The 18167-nt window shown below is 47.3% G+C and overlaps 1 protein-coding gene across 5 annotated transcripts in view; it reads left to right on the top strand.

Moving 5' to 3' along the window:
• The window catches only part of TYRO3 (TYRO3 protein tyrosine kinase), a 43366-nt gene that overhangs the window by 616 nt on the left and 24583 nt on the right, over positions 1-18167 (top strand). The window contains exons 2-6 of one of the 5 annotated variants that reach the window (XM_064462504.1): positions 2919-3102; positions 5377-5477; positions 9577-9747; positions 12499-12585; positions 16665-16780. In XM_064462504.1, coding sequence (XP_064318574.1) covers positions 2919-3102; positions 5377-5477; positions 9577-9747; positions 12499-12585; positions 16665-16780 — 659 coding nt within the window. The remainder of the gene's footprint in view (positions 1-2918; positions 3103-5376; positions 5478-9576; positions 9748-12498; positions 12586-16664; positions 16781-18167) is intronic. The other 4 variants (XM_064462505.1, XM_064462506.1, XM_064462507.1 and 1 more) reach the window with 4 other exon arrangements.

Genomic DNA, 18167 nt, shown 5'->3' with positions numbered 1-18167 from the left:
CTCCTCGTTGTTTGCCGAGGCGGTGCTCTGGTATTTGCCTACCGCGGATCCCCGCCGAGGGAAGCCGGGCATTCCTGAGTGGCTTTGGTTGGGTTTGGTTCCCCTTCCCCCCCCCACCCCGCTCCCCAACTCGTTTTCCCAAGTTTCCCGAAGTGCGGGAGCCTCTCGGCGCCCAGGCGAACCCCCCGCCGGCTCCCCCGGGCGTTCGGGCTCCGCGCTGCCTGCGGGGCGGTGAGCTGCGGTACCACGGGCTGGGGAGCCCGCGGTACGGGGTCCGAAGGAAGCTGGGGAGCAAAAACCTTTGCCTTGGCATGCCTGGGTAGACATCTTCCTCTCTCTCCGCTCCCAAAATAACTTTGCAAAATGCATACTTCTTTCCTAGGAATCAAAATATTCACTTTAAAAAACAAACAAACGTAGCAAACCCCAAACCAAACCAACAAATATGTCATGTATTTTGACAACTACTATGTTTGTTTGCTGTCAATTCTGTCTCACAACCGGCTGATAAGAAATTTAATACAACTTCATTTCCTAGCTATACGTTTTAACTCCTGCAGGTCTTACAGGTAGGCTTGGAGGAACCTATTTGGATGAGATTATTTCTTGCGCTGGCAAGAATGTTATCAGATGAGAAATCGTGAGTGGGAGAGTCAGAGGAGGAATAGGTGGAAATTAAAATCTATCTTGGCCTCCTCCTCTTCCTGATACTTGCAGGAAGAGGTGCTGCAGCTAAAACCGTATTTTTGTCAAAAACCTGTGAATTTATTAAAAATCCTTGATCTGTATTTCTTCATTTCAGTCGGTCCTGATGGAGGGTTTTTACTTGAGTGATGTGGAAAATTACAGCTCGGGCCGAACACTTGTACTGTGTATTCGTTTCCTACACCATTCATTTGTATGGGAACTGAAAACCATAAAGGGTCCCTAACGACACTTCTATGTTTAATTTGTGGCTAACTCTTTCCAGCAGGGCAGGCTGAGGAAAGCTGAGTACTTTGCTTTTCCATGAAGGCACCTGTATTGAAAGTGTCTGTCAGTTCGTGCACGCATTCAACAGCCTGGCGTAACACAGAGAGAGAGCTGCTGTGAAGCTTTCATGTTTTATTCCAATATTGTGAGTGGTGAAAGGGAGGATGCTTTCTGGCATGCACTGGAACATGTAATTTGTGTTACAGATGAGTTAAGTAATAGGAGGTTAGATCATCCTCACCCAAGGTGATTAAATCCTTAGCCCAGCAAACGAGCTGTAGCAACTGAACTAAAATGATCATCTTACCAGTTTTCCAGTGCTCTCTGTGAGTTTGCTAAATTAATAACAGCGGATAGAAAGGCAAAAGACCGAGTGTGGGAAACCAGATGTTTACAGTCTGGGGGATCTCATTAAAGAAAGGAATAAAGTCCTTCTGCCTGTGTTCCGGGATTGCTCCTGCAGCAGCGGTGCTCGGCAGGGTACCAGCTGCCGGTGGCGGAGCGCCGGCTGGTCCCACAGTGCTGGCTTCCCCTTCTTCCAGCTGTTCGAATCGTGCCGCAAGTCCCTCCACTGTTGCTTTGCCCTGCGAGGTGGTGCCCTCGTGGCTGTGGGAGGGTGGCGTGTTGGCAAGAAGGGAGCTGGCACATAAGAAATCTCTATTCGATCACCGATCAGGCTGTGACAGAGTTGGAGAGCAACAGGGCTGCTCGGTGAGCGGCGCTCGGGATTTCACAACTGGCATGTTTCTGTCTGGCTCTGTAGGCTAGCGAGGCATCGCGTGAGAAGCTGACCAGCCGGTGAACTGGGTGAAGTTGTAAAGTATTGTGATAACACGGCTGTGCAAGAGCAACAGAGCGATGGAGCAATTTGTTTCTGAAGGATGTGGAGGCCACTGCTAGGGCATAATATTGGACTAGGCTAGACCTGTTCTGGTCTGTCAGTCCTGTGCTACTGCATAGGAAATGGCCACTCTCCCTAACAAAACTAGCTTTACATTTATTTCCCACCTTCTTGCTTTCCCACGATCTCCTTTGATCCTCCGGTTCCTCCTTTATATGCCTTTCTTTCTTAAATGTGCTTATATAGTTGGCTTCCGTGTTTTCTCATGGTAACAAATTCCATATATTCTGCTTGAGGGAAACACTCCCCATCCACCCACACACGTAACTGTGCTCAGGGCCAAATTCTGATCGCTTCTGTGTCAATGTAAACCTGAGCAGCTCCACCGACTCTAGCCCTGCTGCTTTGGGCTTGCAACTACATAGCTCCGAGTATAACATCGTCCTTTGCTGTAACGAAGGGTCAGGGAGGATTGTTTGAGCACACGCCCACATCACACGACAGAAATATCTGTTCTGTAAACAGTTCTGCTCCTCGGCGAGGTATGCTGTGGAATAGGCTTTGCTTTCACGCGTTTTGCAAATTGCAGAGAAGCTTTCTGTAATGAGAGGAACCGCGTACGCTGAATAAGGAGACGTAATTGATTCTTTCTCGTATCCCAGCTCTTTACAAATGCATACAATGGAGCAAACACGATCATTTCTTAGCAGCACAGGAACACCATAGCTGAAATTCAAACCTGGGGAGAAGAGGGAGGTGTGGTACCGTGTCGAGCGAATGTGCTTAGCACTGCCGGATCACTGACACGGCAAAGCTCCCAGCGATTCTGTCTGGCTCGGCTCTGCAGAAGCTCACCCTGCTGTTACATGAGTTGAAAAAAGCCCCGTGTACGGACTGAGCCACCACTTTTCTCCATCTATTGTGCTTTCAGTGCTTGCCTTTGACTATTGCCTAGCAGACGTGGTAGAGCAGCGCTGAGACTAACAGACCCCTCTGCAATGTATGCTAGTAGGGTGTGTAATCCCAGACCACCAACCTAGAGTAATTTGCTGTACTCCAACCCCCCTTCTTCTGGGGGTGGGGCGGAGTAGTATTTTTTTTTTAGGTATGAAATTTACAGGATCTCCAATCAAATTAAAGGTGTCCCAGGGTCAACCCGTCAAACTAAATTGCAGCCTCGAGGGAATGGAAGATCCCGAGATGTCGTGGATCAAGGACGGAGCAGTGGTGCAAAGCGTAGACCAGGTGTACATTCCAGTAGATGAAGAACACTGGATCGGCTTCCTCAGGTACAACAGATGCAGAGAAGGAAGAATATCGCGAAAACAATTGCAGAGTTTTCTGCTGTCAGCTATATCTATGCAACTGCAGTGCCCTCGGCGGGGCAGGGTCCTTAGGTCCGCAGTTCAGTGCGTGGCAAGGGCAGAACTGAGAGCAGAACTGAAGCCGCTGAGGGCTGAGATTTTATGCACTAGAACCATATTGGTTTCCTGACTACTGTGGTGACAGGTGCTTTGCTAATGCTGGTGATGCTTGAGGCGTGACGTCAAGGTGCAAGGATGTTCTTGCCTTGTTTGTTCATCTTCTGCCGTGCAGCAGGAAGACTAAGGTCTGTCTTGTGTAAATAGGTTTCCTCTCTCGTACTCATTCCATTCTCTTTCTCTCTTGAGCTGTCAGTCTGCCTAAAGGGTGAGGCTTGTTAACTGAAATGAGATTCCCAGGACTATAACCCCTTTGTTTCTCTGGGGAGGAGTGTTTGTCACCTGAACCATCCCTGAGTCGTTTTGCAGAGACTTTCCTAATACGTTTACACTACTTGATATCAGTCCTGCCCCGCTCAGAGGCACAAAAAAGTCTTCTGCAAAGCACTTCTCTGTGCCTTTATTTCAGCAGAAGTGGGATGTCAGCTTGTTCTGGAAGTACCAACTTAAACAAGACCCAAGGTTCTGCTCTGGCTTTTTCTATGCATAAAGAGAGCTTGTACAAGCAAGCATGCCTTGTCACTGAGGTCTTAAAACCGTTGACTGACTGAGAATCTCCCCTGAGCTCTGGCTTCATCTCCTGTTAGGTTTCTTGGATTGACATTGCACGGAGTCTCCAATTCCAGCGACTAAAGTCTCTGTGCTAAAGCTTGTCTGTAATAAACATTTTGATAGGAAAAAAAATCTGTTCCCAGTAAAACGATTGCATAACATTATGTTGTGAAAACAATGGAAACGATTTGTCTTGAAACCATACCATTTACTTCCCCTCAGTTTCCCTAGTCGCCCCTCACAGTCTCTCAGTCTGATCTCCTTTCTCACCTCTTGTTTTCTCCCACTGAGAACTTTCTGTGGCACCAGGGCTAAGTACAGGGTGCTAAATCTAGATGCGTCTTTGTCTTTTTCTACTTTTTCCTTTCTCCTCCTAAAGTGATCATTTCTACCACCCACTGTGTGACTCTCTGCTGCGATCGCTGTGTTTCAGAACGTGCGGCTGGACGGGCAGGACAGCTGATGCCGTTTGAAGGTACAGCTCTGAAAATCAGGCTGTAGCGGGTTCGTTTTGGGCATTTCAGCAAACACTCTCCCTTTTCTGTCTTCCTTTCTGAGGTGTTCTTCCCCTTCCCCAAGGTGGACTGCTAGCATTAGAAAGGCGGACGTCCGATCTGCTGAGGATCCCTGCATGGCAGCAGACGCACGGCTGCACATCCCATGAGAGGCAATCAACGTTTGTACATTGACAGGCACTCAGAGTCACCCTGGTGCCTTCGGTAGCGCAGGCCTTGTTGCTTTGGGACCAAATTCTGCCCTTAGTCATGACGCTAGCCTCATGTTGCTGGTGGTAGTGAGGATACCGCAGATTTCCAGTGGAGCTGAATTTCTCCCCTGAGCTATGACTTGAATGCTTGTGTCCATGGCTGCCTTCCCTTGCTTGGATGCATCTTCTCAGAAGGGGAGCTGTTGAGCAAGGGAGGACACAGAAGAGTTTGTAGGGTGAGGTTGTGTGCTGGAGTAGGCCAGCATAACCCCTTGAAATCACAAATGGAGGGGCCCAAGGAGTTTTGCAGTGTGAGGCACTCTTGGGATAAGTATAACATGGAGTGCAGTTGAGGGTGGGCCTTTTCTAACCCATCTATTCCTGTATGAGGCTGTCACCAGTCCTGTCACCTAACTGAGACAAAACAGCCAGGCTCGTTGGAAGTTTGTCATTTGGAGTTTTCTGCTAGCTCAGACACCGTAGGCCAAGCTGTCGCTCTTGAAGGCTGTAGCCACGGTTCAGGATCAAGACAACCACCCCCTTCCTATCCTCAAAGGACACAAATGACGGGTTTTCTGTGCTGACGTTTTGGAGGAAGGCTGCTCTGCTGAGGATTCCCTCCACCCACTTTAGAGAGGAGCCTCCCACCTCTGCTGTTCTGCTGCGCCCTGCGTGCTGGCTAGCTGTTGCCCTCCTCCCCAGAGCTGGCTGCGTCTCAGTGGGTTTTGTCCATGCATCTGGTTTGCCAAACACTGGAGGGTCCTTTGGGGCAAAAACATGCTTTATCCACGTAAAATATCGATATGGCTTTTGACTTTTTTCAGCTTGAAATCCGTCGAGCGGACAGATTCTGGGAAGTACTGGTGCCAGGTTGAGAACGGGGGGAAGAAGGAAGAATCACAGCAAGTGTGGCTCATAGTGGAAGGTAAGGAGGAGTAGTAGTGCTGGTTTCCTTTCAGGGCTGACCCACCAATATGCTCTAGGTGGTAGTGGTGAGAGCAGATTGCTCCAGTGACAGGCTTCTTGGCTCTGAACCATTGCTGCTCACTGCAGTGAGATTACTACAGAGCAGGAGTAAGAAGTGGTAGGAGAGTAGCTTCAAGGAGAGCAGCTGTCAGTTTATTACCTTCTGGTTTTATTTTGGCACATTAGGAAACAAGTGAAAGATCCTTTCATGCACGTGCATTTCTTTCCAGCCCCTCAATCAGTTGTTCCTTTGGTCTCCAAATAATTTGTAGAATGATGGGATATTTCAGGTTGAAAGGGATCCATGGGGATCATTTGGTCCAACCCACTTCTCAAAGCAGGGTCACAGCCTGGTTCTGTGTATCAGCCAAACAGGTCTTTAAGGGCAAGGTACAGCTTTAGCCCAATTCTGAGTTTCGGGAGAAGGGCTGTACATCAGCGCTTCATAGCTGTGGCTGTTCCACGCGGCACTTTTTTGCCCAGTCTTGTCTGATAGAGAATAACTTCTACGTAGCTGCCCAAAAGTTGCCCAAGGCAGTGTGGATTGCTGGCTTCTTACTGTCTGTAGTTTCATTTTCCTTGAACCACGATTGTGTTAGATCCTCAGAAGCTAGTAGTTGTAGGATGGCTTAATATTTGGTGAGGAAGTTGACAAGAACAGCGCACCGGCAGCGAGAAGTGGCTTTTTGAATGTAGTCGGTAACATTTTGGGCCAGAGCTGAACTGACAGTCCTAAAGAGGGGGAGCAGGGAGGGTGTCGTGGGAGGTGGTGTGGTCTGAGTGATTTACAGCAAAGGTCTCACTCAAAGCCATGGAAACATTCATAGCAGTTCTCCTGGGAAGAGGAATGCTTACCTGCAGCCTTCCATAGATCCCAAGCTTTTGTCCGCCTAAATTTTCAGGTGCAGTTTCAGCTGGAGAACATTGTGTACAGCTTAAAATGCTCTCTATTGTGCAGGGTTTCTATTTCTATTCCAATTAATTGTGGCCTGCTCCAGACGCGGCCGCATTTGCATGGTGGGTGCATTAGGAGGGATTGGGTAGCTCAGTGTGTTAAGCCACCTGAAAAACGAAGGAGTCCTGGATGGTGCAGGCAAGAAATATCAAAGTCACAAAAAACAGCTGCAGCTAGGTGAGGGGGAGTGTTGAGAATGAAGGCCAAAGCTTACAGAGGAAGCATAAGCTAAAAAAATGCAACTGGTCACCATTATGAGAAAAGCAAGTACGGCAGAAGTTAGTTAAACTTGAACCGAGCATGCAATCATGTGAAATGGGAGTTAGCGGAAAAAATTAAAAAATAACAAATAGTAGTAAGGAGTGGATTTTTAAAAATGTGTCAGCTGTTAGCATAAGAAAACCCTGAGGAATGCAAAAGCCCCACTGTCACTGTTATCGCCGCATGTATTTCTTCCCTGGGCGTACCAGCCTCGTCTGGAAGCAGTTGCTGTGTTGGTAACAAGGGTTGCCCTCTTTGACTGAGAAAGGATCTTCACTCTAGTCATTTGCAGCCTTCGGTAGATGCTGACACCCTTCAGCGTGCCACAAAACAAGCGTGGACTGCTGGTGATCTAATGTAAGGCAAGCTCGGATGGATTTCTGTGCTGTCTAATATCTGCCTTGAGATCCACTTAGGTAGTTTGTTTCAGGCAGAATTCATAGCGATGGTATTTGAACGGTCTTTGTAATACAGCTAAAAGGCTTGATCTTACAAAACACTTCTCAGAATTTACAAAAACAAAATTATTTTGAAACTATTTTCTGGTTTAGAAGCTAGATTCTGGCCTTACCAAGAAGATGATAGCGTTCGATGCCTGGAGATGTAATCTAAGAGGCACGGCGCAGAGTGTGGCCACCTGAAAAACATGGATTGTGTTTCTTACAGAACTATCCCTCTGAAATTACACCTCTGACCGTGCGGCTCTTCCCAGGGCTGCTAACCCCTTGTGGCTACAGTCAGAGAGCCAGCCACAGCCACGCCTGCGTGGACACGTCCCGCTGAATTAATGCTGTCTGAAAACGGAGCTGTAGGGAAAAAATCGGCCCCGTAGGTTGGATGCTGGCTTGGAACAGGGACCAGACAGGTTCATTTCCTTGCTTTGCCACAGATTTGCTGGCTGTTGACTGCTCAGCGCATCTGTGAAAGGGGGGGTGCCGGCAGGAGCCGGGAGGCTGATTGTGTCACAGACAGTGAGGTATCCAGGTAACGTGTGTACGGGGGCAGTGCAAGTTCCTGAGCTGGATGAGTCAGCTGCGCTCCCTGAACTATGAGAGTTTTTAATTGTGGTCTTGTCTGATCTGGTTAGCTGCTCCCAAAGTGAGCAAACCTGCTGAGCTGGGCAGGATCCTCCCGAAAGACTACCTCAGGTGCCGTGGCAAAGGGACAGGAGGTGGGGATCCTGCTCACAGGTAGAAGAAACGATGGTATTTTCCCTTCTGATTTTCCTTGGAGAAGGAGGGTAGAGCAGTTGGAGGTGTCACAGCTGATATCTGGAAAGTTTATTCACTTTTATTGGTTGAGTATGACTGCAATAAAAAAAAAAACCAAGTAAAACATGTTAGCAAAGCCCAGCGGTAAATCATGATGATGTCGTGAGCATTAGCCTTTGTACAGGCAGGCAGCATCATTCCTGAAGTGACCTATTTTTAGACCTGTTCTAATTCGCTCATTTACTTGCCATTCTAAAGGGAGTGGGCAAGGAGGCGAGGATGGCACAAAACCTGCCATCTGAAAGACACAAAGAGCAACTGGACGGTCAGTGAAAGACCAAGGACACCACTTTCAGCTGGACTGTAGGAGAAATGTCAAGCCTTAGTCTTGTAAATCCCTGTTTAGGCACCTGCTCTTGGAGGTGCTCAGCATCTGCCACACCAACTTGAGCCACTTGGACCTGTCATCTTTGGCCGGGGACAGACAGTGTAATTTAAGCATGTGAAAGCACAGTATTGTTGGTTCCTCTGTTTATGTGAGGCAGCAGACCAGCAGTTTCCACAACACGCTTTTTCCAGCTGAGAATACCTGATTTTGCTGTAGGTGCAGTTGGTAGCAGCTGTGCTTGACACCCGAAGCCTTGAGGATAAAAGAGAACTCAGTGTTTCTCTGGACCTTCAGTTCTTCCACCAGCCACCAGCAGCGCACGCTGGTTGTCCTGCAGGGTCAGCACTGGTGCCGGTGGCTGGTGCATTTTGTATTACTGGTTTGGAGCACCGAAACCACAAGAATTTTGGCATTGCCCTTAAGAGGAACCACATCTCTTGATGTGTTGAGTTATGCTCAGCTATTGCCACTTAGAGATGACCTGAAGGAGTTAGCATTGCAGCTGCATTTTGTTCCCTATGGAACCTGATCTGAGGCCTGTTGTACCAAGCAGGAATCTTTCCATGGTGGGGAACAGATAGTTATCAAGAGAGCTGTATCCATGGATAGCCTCCAGCTCTGAAACAAATTACCCCAAACTCCAAGGCAGCCTGGTTCTCATGGCGTCTGACCATGCTGGAAGGCGGCTCCACTCAATTAAGCTGTGGAGAAAGAATTGTAAATTATTCCAGTCTCTCACCGAGGTGATTCTTTCCTCATTCATGGGTTTGTTACAGCTGCCAGTTCAACACGTTCACAAGCTTCAGTTTTTAATGCATAGCAAGAAGCATCTGCAGCTGGATTAGGTGTCTTTTAAAGTGTTGTCTGCCATGGCTAAAGTTATTGACTGTTGCTCCTTTAAACACCAATCTCTCCAGCTGAAAAATTGAGCAAATACTTCCACTAGTAGCTGCTTCATAGGGGGAATCTTGAAGAAGACTCAGTGAAAGAGGGTTTTCAAAGGCATTTTGGGAAGCAAGCACTCTTTTTCTCTCTGACTTCTCCTGGTGGGACAATGTGGACATTCGTGCCCTGAGGTGATCCAGCATATCTGACCCTTAGTTCTTGTGAAGGGCTTGGAGGGGCTCAGATTAGGCGTAGGGGCAGGGCAGATGGGTGTCCAGTGTTGGGCACTGGTATTAGTGGAAATAAGCAAGAGACAGGAGTCTCTCCGATTATTATCACTTGTCTGTTACTTTTCTAGGTGTGCCCTACTTTACTGTGGAGCCCGAGGATGCGTCCGTGTCCCCTAATGCCCCATTTCATATGGCCTGTGCTGCTGTTGGTCCCCCTGAACCAGTGACAATTGTCTGGTGGATGGGAGACTCTAGAGTGGGGCTTCCAGACATCTCCCCCTCCATCCTAAATGTGTCAGGTAAGGCTGCTGCCAATTCAGGGGATCACTTTGAGCATCAGAAGAGGAGGAGAGCTCTCTTCTGATCGTGCCTAGTGACACTGGGTAGCTGCACAGTGTGAGAATGGTCTTTGTACATTGAGGGCTGAGAGATCGTGATCTCATACAAAGCCAGATCATCTCAAGGGTTGATCGTTGCCCTGTGTATTTTCTGCTGGCTTGAGGCACACAGGCTCTTCAGAGCTTGGGTGGGTCTGGCGCTGCAGTAAAGATGCTACTGGGCAGATGTTGCATTGCATCTCTCTTTTGTTCCACCTCATGGAGGGTGTTTATTGTTATATTAAGTGACTCTGTTGGTGGCATTTGGCTTAGAAATCTCCAAGCATTGACATGTAACAGATGCCACCTCCTCCTTCTGTGCACGGCCGTGCCATGCACTACTTTCCCCTTTTTTCTCCCCTCTCTGTTCTTGCAGGCTTGATGGATGCTCTTCCTGTTAAAACCTGACCACCTCATGTAATTGTGTCATGCTTTTGAAGTGGTTGTTTTGGTGCTGCATTGAGCTGGTCGATATCCTCAGAGACCAAGGTTTGCCGCTGATCACTAGGGGCATGGTGGTATGACTGCCTTCCCCAGCGGCGCCAGCTAAAGAACTCAGGAGCGAGTAGGTGTTCGGACGTCTCTTCAGCCCGCCTTCAGGGATGGGCGATGTATCCCTGCTGGGACTTGGCCACAGCTATTCTTCTAGTTACCTTGTAAAGGTAACTTTATTCTAGTTAGCTGCCAACAGCTTTGTGTGACTTCTTTTCTATGCTGCTGTTTTATTATTCTGAGCCAAAGTTGAACTAGCTATTTAGAAAGACAAGGTTTTACGACTCACTCATCTCTGGGGCCTCTTCATCAGTCTTAATACAGTTACACCCAGGGGGAGTTTCTTTCTGTACATCTTTGGCCATCCTTTGAGCTATCCAATCCTATTAAGCCTTCCTTTAGAACCTAATTTATATGTAAATCAAAACCTGATTTGTGACTTGCAATGGCTTTATCATCTGCTCCCTCTCTTACGTAGCCACTCAGTGCTGTTCCAAGTTGGAAATGAAAACTGCTCCCTTATGATTTAATCTGCCTGTTGAAATGGAAACTGAAAAGACTGATAGTCAAGAAGGGAAAGACCAAAAAAAAAAAGTCTCCCTTCTTCCACTGAACTCATCCCACGGTACCTCACAAAACTTCTGTCATTGTGGGGCAGCAGCATAGGGGCCTAAAGAAGGGCGTCTGCTCCAAGTGATTCTCCAAATGAATTCCTATTTTATATGTTCATCACCAGCTTCTTTCTTCGCCCCTTTGAGCGTTCTTTGGGATGTCCCTTGGGCAGATTGTCTTTGCAATGGAAAAATGCAGCAGGACACAAGCTGCATGGTCAGATTGCCAAAGCATGTTAAAAAAAGACGGTTGGTAAGAAAATAAACGCTGCTAGCTAAAGAAAGTATCAAATTATGAAGAAAATAATAATAATAAAGTACTGGCTAGAAAGCAAACATTTAGGAAGTTGAGCAAGCAGTTGGTCTGGTAAAAGGATCGTTGTACTTGGAAAGCAGTGCTGGCAATGGTGCCAGAGAGCAAGGAGATCTTGGTTTGTGGTATGTTTTGTGTTTTCCTCAGGGCAGGGCCGTGTCTGGTACTGTCTCTGGGACATGCCTACCATGTCAGGTACTGCTTTGCTCTGCTCTGCTGCCTGGCCTTCAGCCTGCTCGCAGCGTTTTCCCCTGGTTCACTGGGGTGAATGGAAGAAGCTAAAATACTTTGTTCTTTCACTTCATAGCAGTCCTCCTCCTCTTCCACTACACCTTCTTCACAGTGCTGTTAATCTCAGGCTCACGAGATGAATCAAAGGGCAAGGACAAACACTGCAGGCTGCTCTGTGCAGCTCTGAAATCTTTTTCCCTTCTAAACTGTATGCCCATAGTGTGCCAATCCATAACTTTTCTCAGATGGAGCCCTGTAAGGCAACTGGGGGCCAAGCTGAGTGAAAACATGTGGTGGACACACTTCTCCAGGCAGCTTTGCAAATCTTTCTCAATTCTGATTAGTTAGCAATGCCTACATGCACCTTGGAGCCGCCAGACATCAGACTGATGCCATGTTCAGGCCCTGTGGGATGGATGGATGCTCACAGAAGAGAGGGAGCATAGTCCTCATTTGTATTGTGTCACCCCTAGGAAGTGCCTCGGTGCTGGTGCAGTAGCATTTTACTTCTGCTTCCTTTGCGTGCCTTCAAAAGTCTGATGCAAGGTGAGGGACAGGTGGGCATTAGCTTGAAACCTGTGGCATCTGGTTGGAAGTTTGCCTGGGCTTATAGCTCAGTTAGAAGATGGTTGTTGCTCAGGTGGCAGGCTGAGGTCCAGAGCGTTGGATGTTGTATAAGCACGTGGTTCGGCACAGTCCTTGCTCCAGAGATGCTCACCAGAATGTGGGAAGTGGATATCAACTAACTAGGCACTGTGAGCTGCTGTTCTGCCAGATTCATCCTTCTTTTTCTGTGCTTTCTGAAGCTCCCGTGGAAGCTTTTCTACATTGCCACACTCTCTCCATTAAAAATGTGTTTAGCACGTTAATTACATTCAAATCCACGTGCCTTTGGCACCTAGCTCAGCCCTCCAATTGCCTGTACAGCTTGAGCTGGATGTCACACATAATTGAAATTCTGCTGAAGGTTGAAGTTGGATTATATAGCTGTTTGTGTTTCCTTTCCTTTTTTTGGCTGATCTCCAGGTATTAATCAAAGCACAGTTTTCTCCTGCGAAGCTCACAACATAAAGGGATTGTCTTCATCTCGGACAGCCACTGTTCAAATTAAAGGTGAGAGAGTGCAAGAGAATGGGCAAGGGACTTGGTTTGCTCTCTGGGGAGGGAAAGTAGGACTCCTTAATGCAAGGGGTTGCCTCAAAGCTGCCAACAACCAGCACCCGTTGGAGCCCTCAGCAGTCGAAACAATTCTTTGTGCTCTGACAGCAGTTCCCGCTTGCTATGCAGGGCCATATCCCAGGCTGTTGAAAGTAAACCGCATCTGATTCAGGAGTGGAAATGTGATGCCAAATAACAGTTTTTCCTTGAAAAGGAGAGAGTCGGAGCGGTGAAGTTGTTTGTGAGAGATGTAGCCAGATAATCCATCAGTAGCTGGGGAAATCTTTCCTTCTTGGAGATAGGCGGGACTTGTTAGAGCTAAAGGGGCCATTGCTTCTGCTTGCTTCTATTGGCATCACGTTATATGCTGAAAAAACACAAGGAAGGCGATCACCAGTGGCCAGTAGCATCTGTTCATCCGTGCTGTTTTTACAGATATTTTTTTTCTTTTTTTTTAAGTCTTTGCTCTTTGAAATCTCATTCAAAACAAATAATTCCTAGCTTTTGCATGACCAGATCCCATTTGGAAGTCCCTAAGTTGATGTCACGTTTCCTCTGTTCCTCCAGGTGACAGAAACAGGGATAATAAGAGCAATCAGCTCTTCCCTTCCTCTTCATGTTGAGATGCTTCTGTATTTGAATTTTTAGTCACGCTTTAATGCGCATTAAATTACATGATTATCAGTTCCAGGAGAGGCATCAGAAAAATTGTCACAAAAATAATTTGTTCCAAGTGGTGGCTTATTGCTCAGCACGAATAAGAGCAAGCATTTATGTCTGTATCAGAACTCACAGTTGTATTAGCTAATATTCATTACAGGGTAGCTTAAAATCCAGCTCTCACACTGTATTTTTCTTCAGGACATTTGTGGTTTCTGCTATGCCAGGAATGCAGTGTGCTGCACTAGTAAGATTTATAACTTTAAAATTTTGATGTCGTTGCCTTAAAGGCTTGTCTACACAGGGGGATTAGTTATTGTGGAATATATCTTCTATGGATATTTTTATCCTGGGATAGAATTTAGCTCATAAAGCTATTATGCTTTAAAAAAATCTCATCAAGTTGTAATTTGAAATAACATTTAGCAAAAACAAGCTTTTTTTTTTTAATGTCAACACAGATTTTTAAATTTTATTTTTTTTTTAAATAATAATGTGATGGGGTAAAGGCCTCAGAATTCTCACATTTCCCAGCAGTTATGTTTAGCCAAAAGTGCTCCATAGGGATCAGTCATCAGCTGATGAATGCACACAACCTATTTGGGAGGGATGTACGCGTGCACACAAGCGCACACGCTTTAGAGCTGAGGAAGAGCAAGCTTAAGTGATTCGGCAAACGCTGCACCAGTATGTGGCGTGTCCTAGAGATAAAAAAACAGGTTTTAAATAGCGAGTCCAGTGCTGTAGTGATAAAAGTTCTAACTGTAATGCCTCAAAGGTATGTATAAGAGAGTAGTTACAAACTTAGGGAAGTGACGAGGCTCTTCCAAAGAGCAGAAGTTTTGAAGATCTGGTACAGCTCCTGTTAAAATGGATGCAAAGCTCCTAACGAGGACATCAGCAGGAACAAGAGCGGGCCCAGATAATGTTTATTTAGCCCCTGACCTTATGAACATGTTGACTTCAGTGAAATTAATCCTGGGAGTAGTTGTCCGTACATGCATGATCAGGGCCTTCCTACACAGATCCATCTGCTCATGAGGACTCTCAAGCCTTTCTACAATTTATTAAACAATTTGTTTCTTCTGTGTTTCCAGAGGCAAATATTTCTGCTAGGACATTTACAAACTGTTAACATTTCTTCCTATTTGCTGCTGTTGTTTTTCATTATCTATTCTCTGTAGTGCCCACAATGTGCTGGGTGTACTCCAAGCAGAAGATTACTGTAATTGTAGCCCACAGTCCCAGCTGCGTACAAAGCCCCATTGTTCCAGCCACTCTACAAGCACAGAGGAAGCTAACTCTCATTATGTTAGCACTCAAGGTCCTGTTTTCAGACTGGCTTTGCTCTCCTTCATGTGTGCAGCTAAGACTTTTGGGGTTGTATCGTACGCTTCAGAGCACAACAGGGAACAGTCACCCAGAGTTTTTTCCCAACACATGATGGGGAAACGCGTCTGTCCCCTCGACAGATTGCTGGATTAGGGGAAGGTGCTAGTGAGCTGACCCTCTTCAATGGCTGTCTCCATTACAGAGTAGATGTGTTAGTAGTTGATTATTTATTCTCCTTTGGGCCTGTCATCTGGTGTTGAAAATGACATGTTGCTAAACCCAAAAGTTATGTGTTAAGTCTTTTGTAAAGGGCAATGTTTCAGTGATACCCAAGTAAGCAGTGAAAGCAAGCTTTCTTCCCCCAAAGAGCTTATAAACCTGAACACCCAACTCCAAAAGGCAAAGAAACCAAGACACAGAAACGACTTAAGTTAGCTCACAAAGACCTTTCACTGAAAGGCAGAGAACTCATTGCCCATCTTCCATCCCAGACCCTTGCTCTGCTGCCCCACCTCCCACCCGTGCACCCAGTTCTTATCTAGGTGGCAGCTTCTTCCCCGAGTCCTGGTAACTAGTTAACCAGACAACCTTTATAGGCTTGATGTGTGGCACGGCCTATTCCCGGCACCATCCTCTCCTCTAGGCCCTCTGCAGAGACCTGGAAGGGGGCTTTGGTCTAAGCATCTATCCTGCAGGATGGCCCTGTGGAGATGCTGAAGGCAGTATTGTGGTTGTCCTCCACACAGCGAGAGACAAAGGTGCCCTCTGGCAGAGCAGAAGGTGCACCTGGAGGAATCCTGGTTTGCAGTTACTTTTCCAGCGCTGCTTTCCACTGGATACAGCTCAGGAGAAGTGGGGAAAATCGGTCTGTAGGCAGAATGTCCTGCGGACCACTGGGTTTTTGAAAGAGGACTCCTGAGGGTACAGTTTGTTCAGATGCTGCAGCACAGGATTTTTTTTTAAATGAGCAAAAGGTCAGGGGAGAGGTTGGTATCCATGAAGCTGGCAATTTTTTGAGGAGTGGGCTGCCTAAACAAAAACAGAGACTCAGGAGTGAAAAAGAGATGGTATGGGGCATATTGGGAAGAATAGGAAGTAATTATGTGGAATTACAGTGGGAGGAAAAGACAAGGCAAAGGGAGGCACTGAGGATCTTAAAAGGAAGCCGAAGAGCTCAAGTTAATGTGACAATGTACTAGAGACCCCTGCAGTGATGGAGGTGTCTGGTCAGAGGGAGAGCGGAGGGGCAGCAGTCTGGTGCTGCTCGGTTGTGGTAGGAGGTGAAAGCAGCTGAATAAACGGCCAGTCTGGGAATCCTGATTTTGTTCCTGGCTCTGTCCCTAACTTGTAGTGCAGTGTCAGCCATGAGGCGCTCCCTAAGCCTCAGATTGCCCCTTTATACAACAGAGAGTGCTTTCCAAGTTTATTTATGCCAAGGCTGAAGGAGGCACAGATTTCAGTCCAGGATCTGTCCCAGGGTGTTTCGGGAAGGGTTTGTAATGGACACCTGGAGGCAGCACTTTCACAGCACAAAGCGGTCTGCTGCAAACCCGGCTGCAGGGTTATTTGGGTCGCTGCAGCAAACCACCCTTCCACTGGTGCTGGCAGAGCTGGTTTCGGGGTGGGGCTGGACTGAGAACCGGGGGAGGGATTTTAAACCCTGATTCGGTTCACAGTGTAGGTCCACAGACAATTGTGTGTGCCGGGCCGGGTCATGCATTGCAGCGGAGGGGGCAGGGAAGAGGGCTGAGTAGCCAAGGTGTAAACATCACATGCTGGCATCGCTATCAAAGAGAGCAACCGCTGCCTGTATGCATCAGGCAAGTGTGCTGGACGGTTAAAGAATGGATGCCAATAGCTTGTTCGATGATAAGATAATAGTTTCATTCACAACAGTCAGGGACACTCTCTAAAGATGTGATATTGTACTATTTGTGTTTGTGATTTCATTGCATAATTTCTAGCCTGAAGCCTCTGCCATTTTCGCGTGAATACCTGCTCAGTTCTGTATATACTGAAAGGTGTGTTTGTTTCCTTTATAGCCATGCCTCTCCCGCCTCTCAATGTAACTGTAAGCCAAGTCACCAGCAGCAATGCCAGCGTGGTCTGGGTGCCAGGATTTGATGGCCGCGCACCCCTCCACTCTTGCACCCTCCAGGTATGGCCCCTCTGGATTGTCCCTTGCCCTGCATGAAGAATGGGATTCCCTTGAGCCATGACACTGCTTGGGCCATCTTTTGCTCTCCTAACTGCTTTGTAGCAATGTTTGGATTATTATTCCACAGTTTTAAAACACGGAAACTTCACAGGATGCAACTCCGGGCATAAACAGGTGCCAAACAGCAGGGCCAGTTCATGCTCAAAGTGTCCGGCTGAGAATTTGAGGCTGGCCCCGTGCTCCCTCCCGGCAGGTTATCGCATCGGTTGCTCCACGGCAGTGTCGTACACTGCAGCACCGGTGAAGCACATACCACCCTATGGGAAGCGCCCTTGGGTGGCTGCAGGGTGCTCGCACGTCCTGCTAGCACGGAGCCGATGGCCTGTGGCACCCTGTTCCGCTGCAGTGCCCTCTGACGCCCGCGCCAGCTCTGCCCTGCGCGTTGCGGTGCCAGGGGAAATGCTGGGCTCCGCACTTACTGGTGAGCCCAAGGGGTGAGGAGCTTGCGAAGTATAGGATGTGGTACAAGAAACGTGGGAATGACGGAAGCGGGAGACAGATTGGGCTTTTCGACGCAAAGTCAGGCCTATTTGCGTGTTTCAGAAAAATTTTAAGCTCTGCCTCTAAATCTTGATTGTTTTTCCATTGTCAAAGACCAGTTCTGCCCAGAAAATAAAGGGCGATAACATCCTTTAGCTCTACTGGGTGCCGAGCACTCAACATCTATGAAAAAATGGACTGCTTCTTTATGTTCCTGGGAACAATGTTGTGTCCAGCTTCAGAGTTAGTTTCTGGCATTGCACACTTAACTGTAAAATCAGATCAAACAGGCAGCAACTGAGTGTTAAAAAGAAATGGTGATTCCTAAGGCAGGCCATGTAAACACAGCTAGGCACATTCCCCATGGATTTACCTGTCAGGTGTGAATATTGGGCCCTCATGCTTTCCCTACCTGATTACAGCAGCAATGTGAGCTGGAGTGGAATTTCTATAACGTGTTGCCAACTATGTAGAGGAGGATTATAAACACAAGGTATGCTGGAAACAGCCTAGCTTATTTGCTTGCAGTCCTGTTTTTATTTGGGGAGGAAACCAGAGATTTCATGCTCTGATATTTATTTCCTTTCACAAGGAAAAGAAACGATCATCTTGTTTTAACTCGGCGGCAGAAAGAATGCCTGAATATAGCTGGCCCCAATCTCTGGGTTTTGTTGCTGCTTCTGGTTTTGTTCGCAGTCAAAAATGGTTTTCTTTCTCTGTTTTACAATGTGAGTTATCTCCAGTTGGAACAACCTGTTCTCTCTGGCTTGCTTGCTGCAATGCTAATCACCTTGGGTTTTGAGTTCCTCCTCTCACTTTTGGCAGAGGCACGGTTTGGAGGGGGGCG

The sequence above is a fragment of the Phalacrocorax carbo genome, chromosome 10 (genome assembly GCF_963921805.1).
Source record: "Phalacrocorax carbo chromosome 10, bPhaCar2.1, whole genome shotgun sequence".
Taxonomy (NCBI): Eukaryota; Metazoa; Chordata; class Aves; order Suliformes; family Phalacrocoracidae; genus Phalacrocorax; species Phalacrocorax carbo.
Note: the sequence above shows the minus strand (reverse complement) of the source record. Positions and strands in the feature narration are given on the sequence as shown.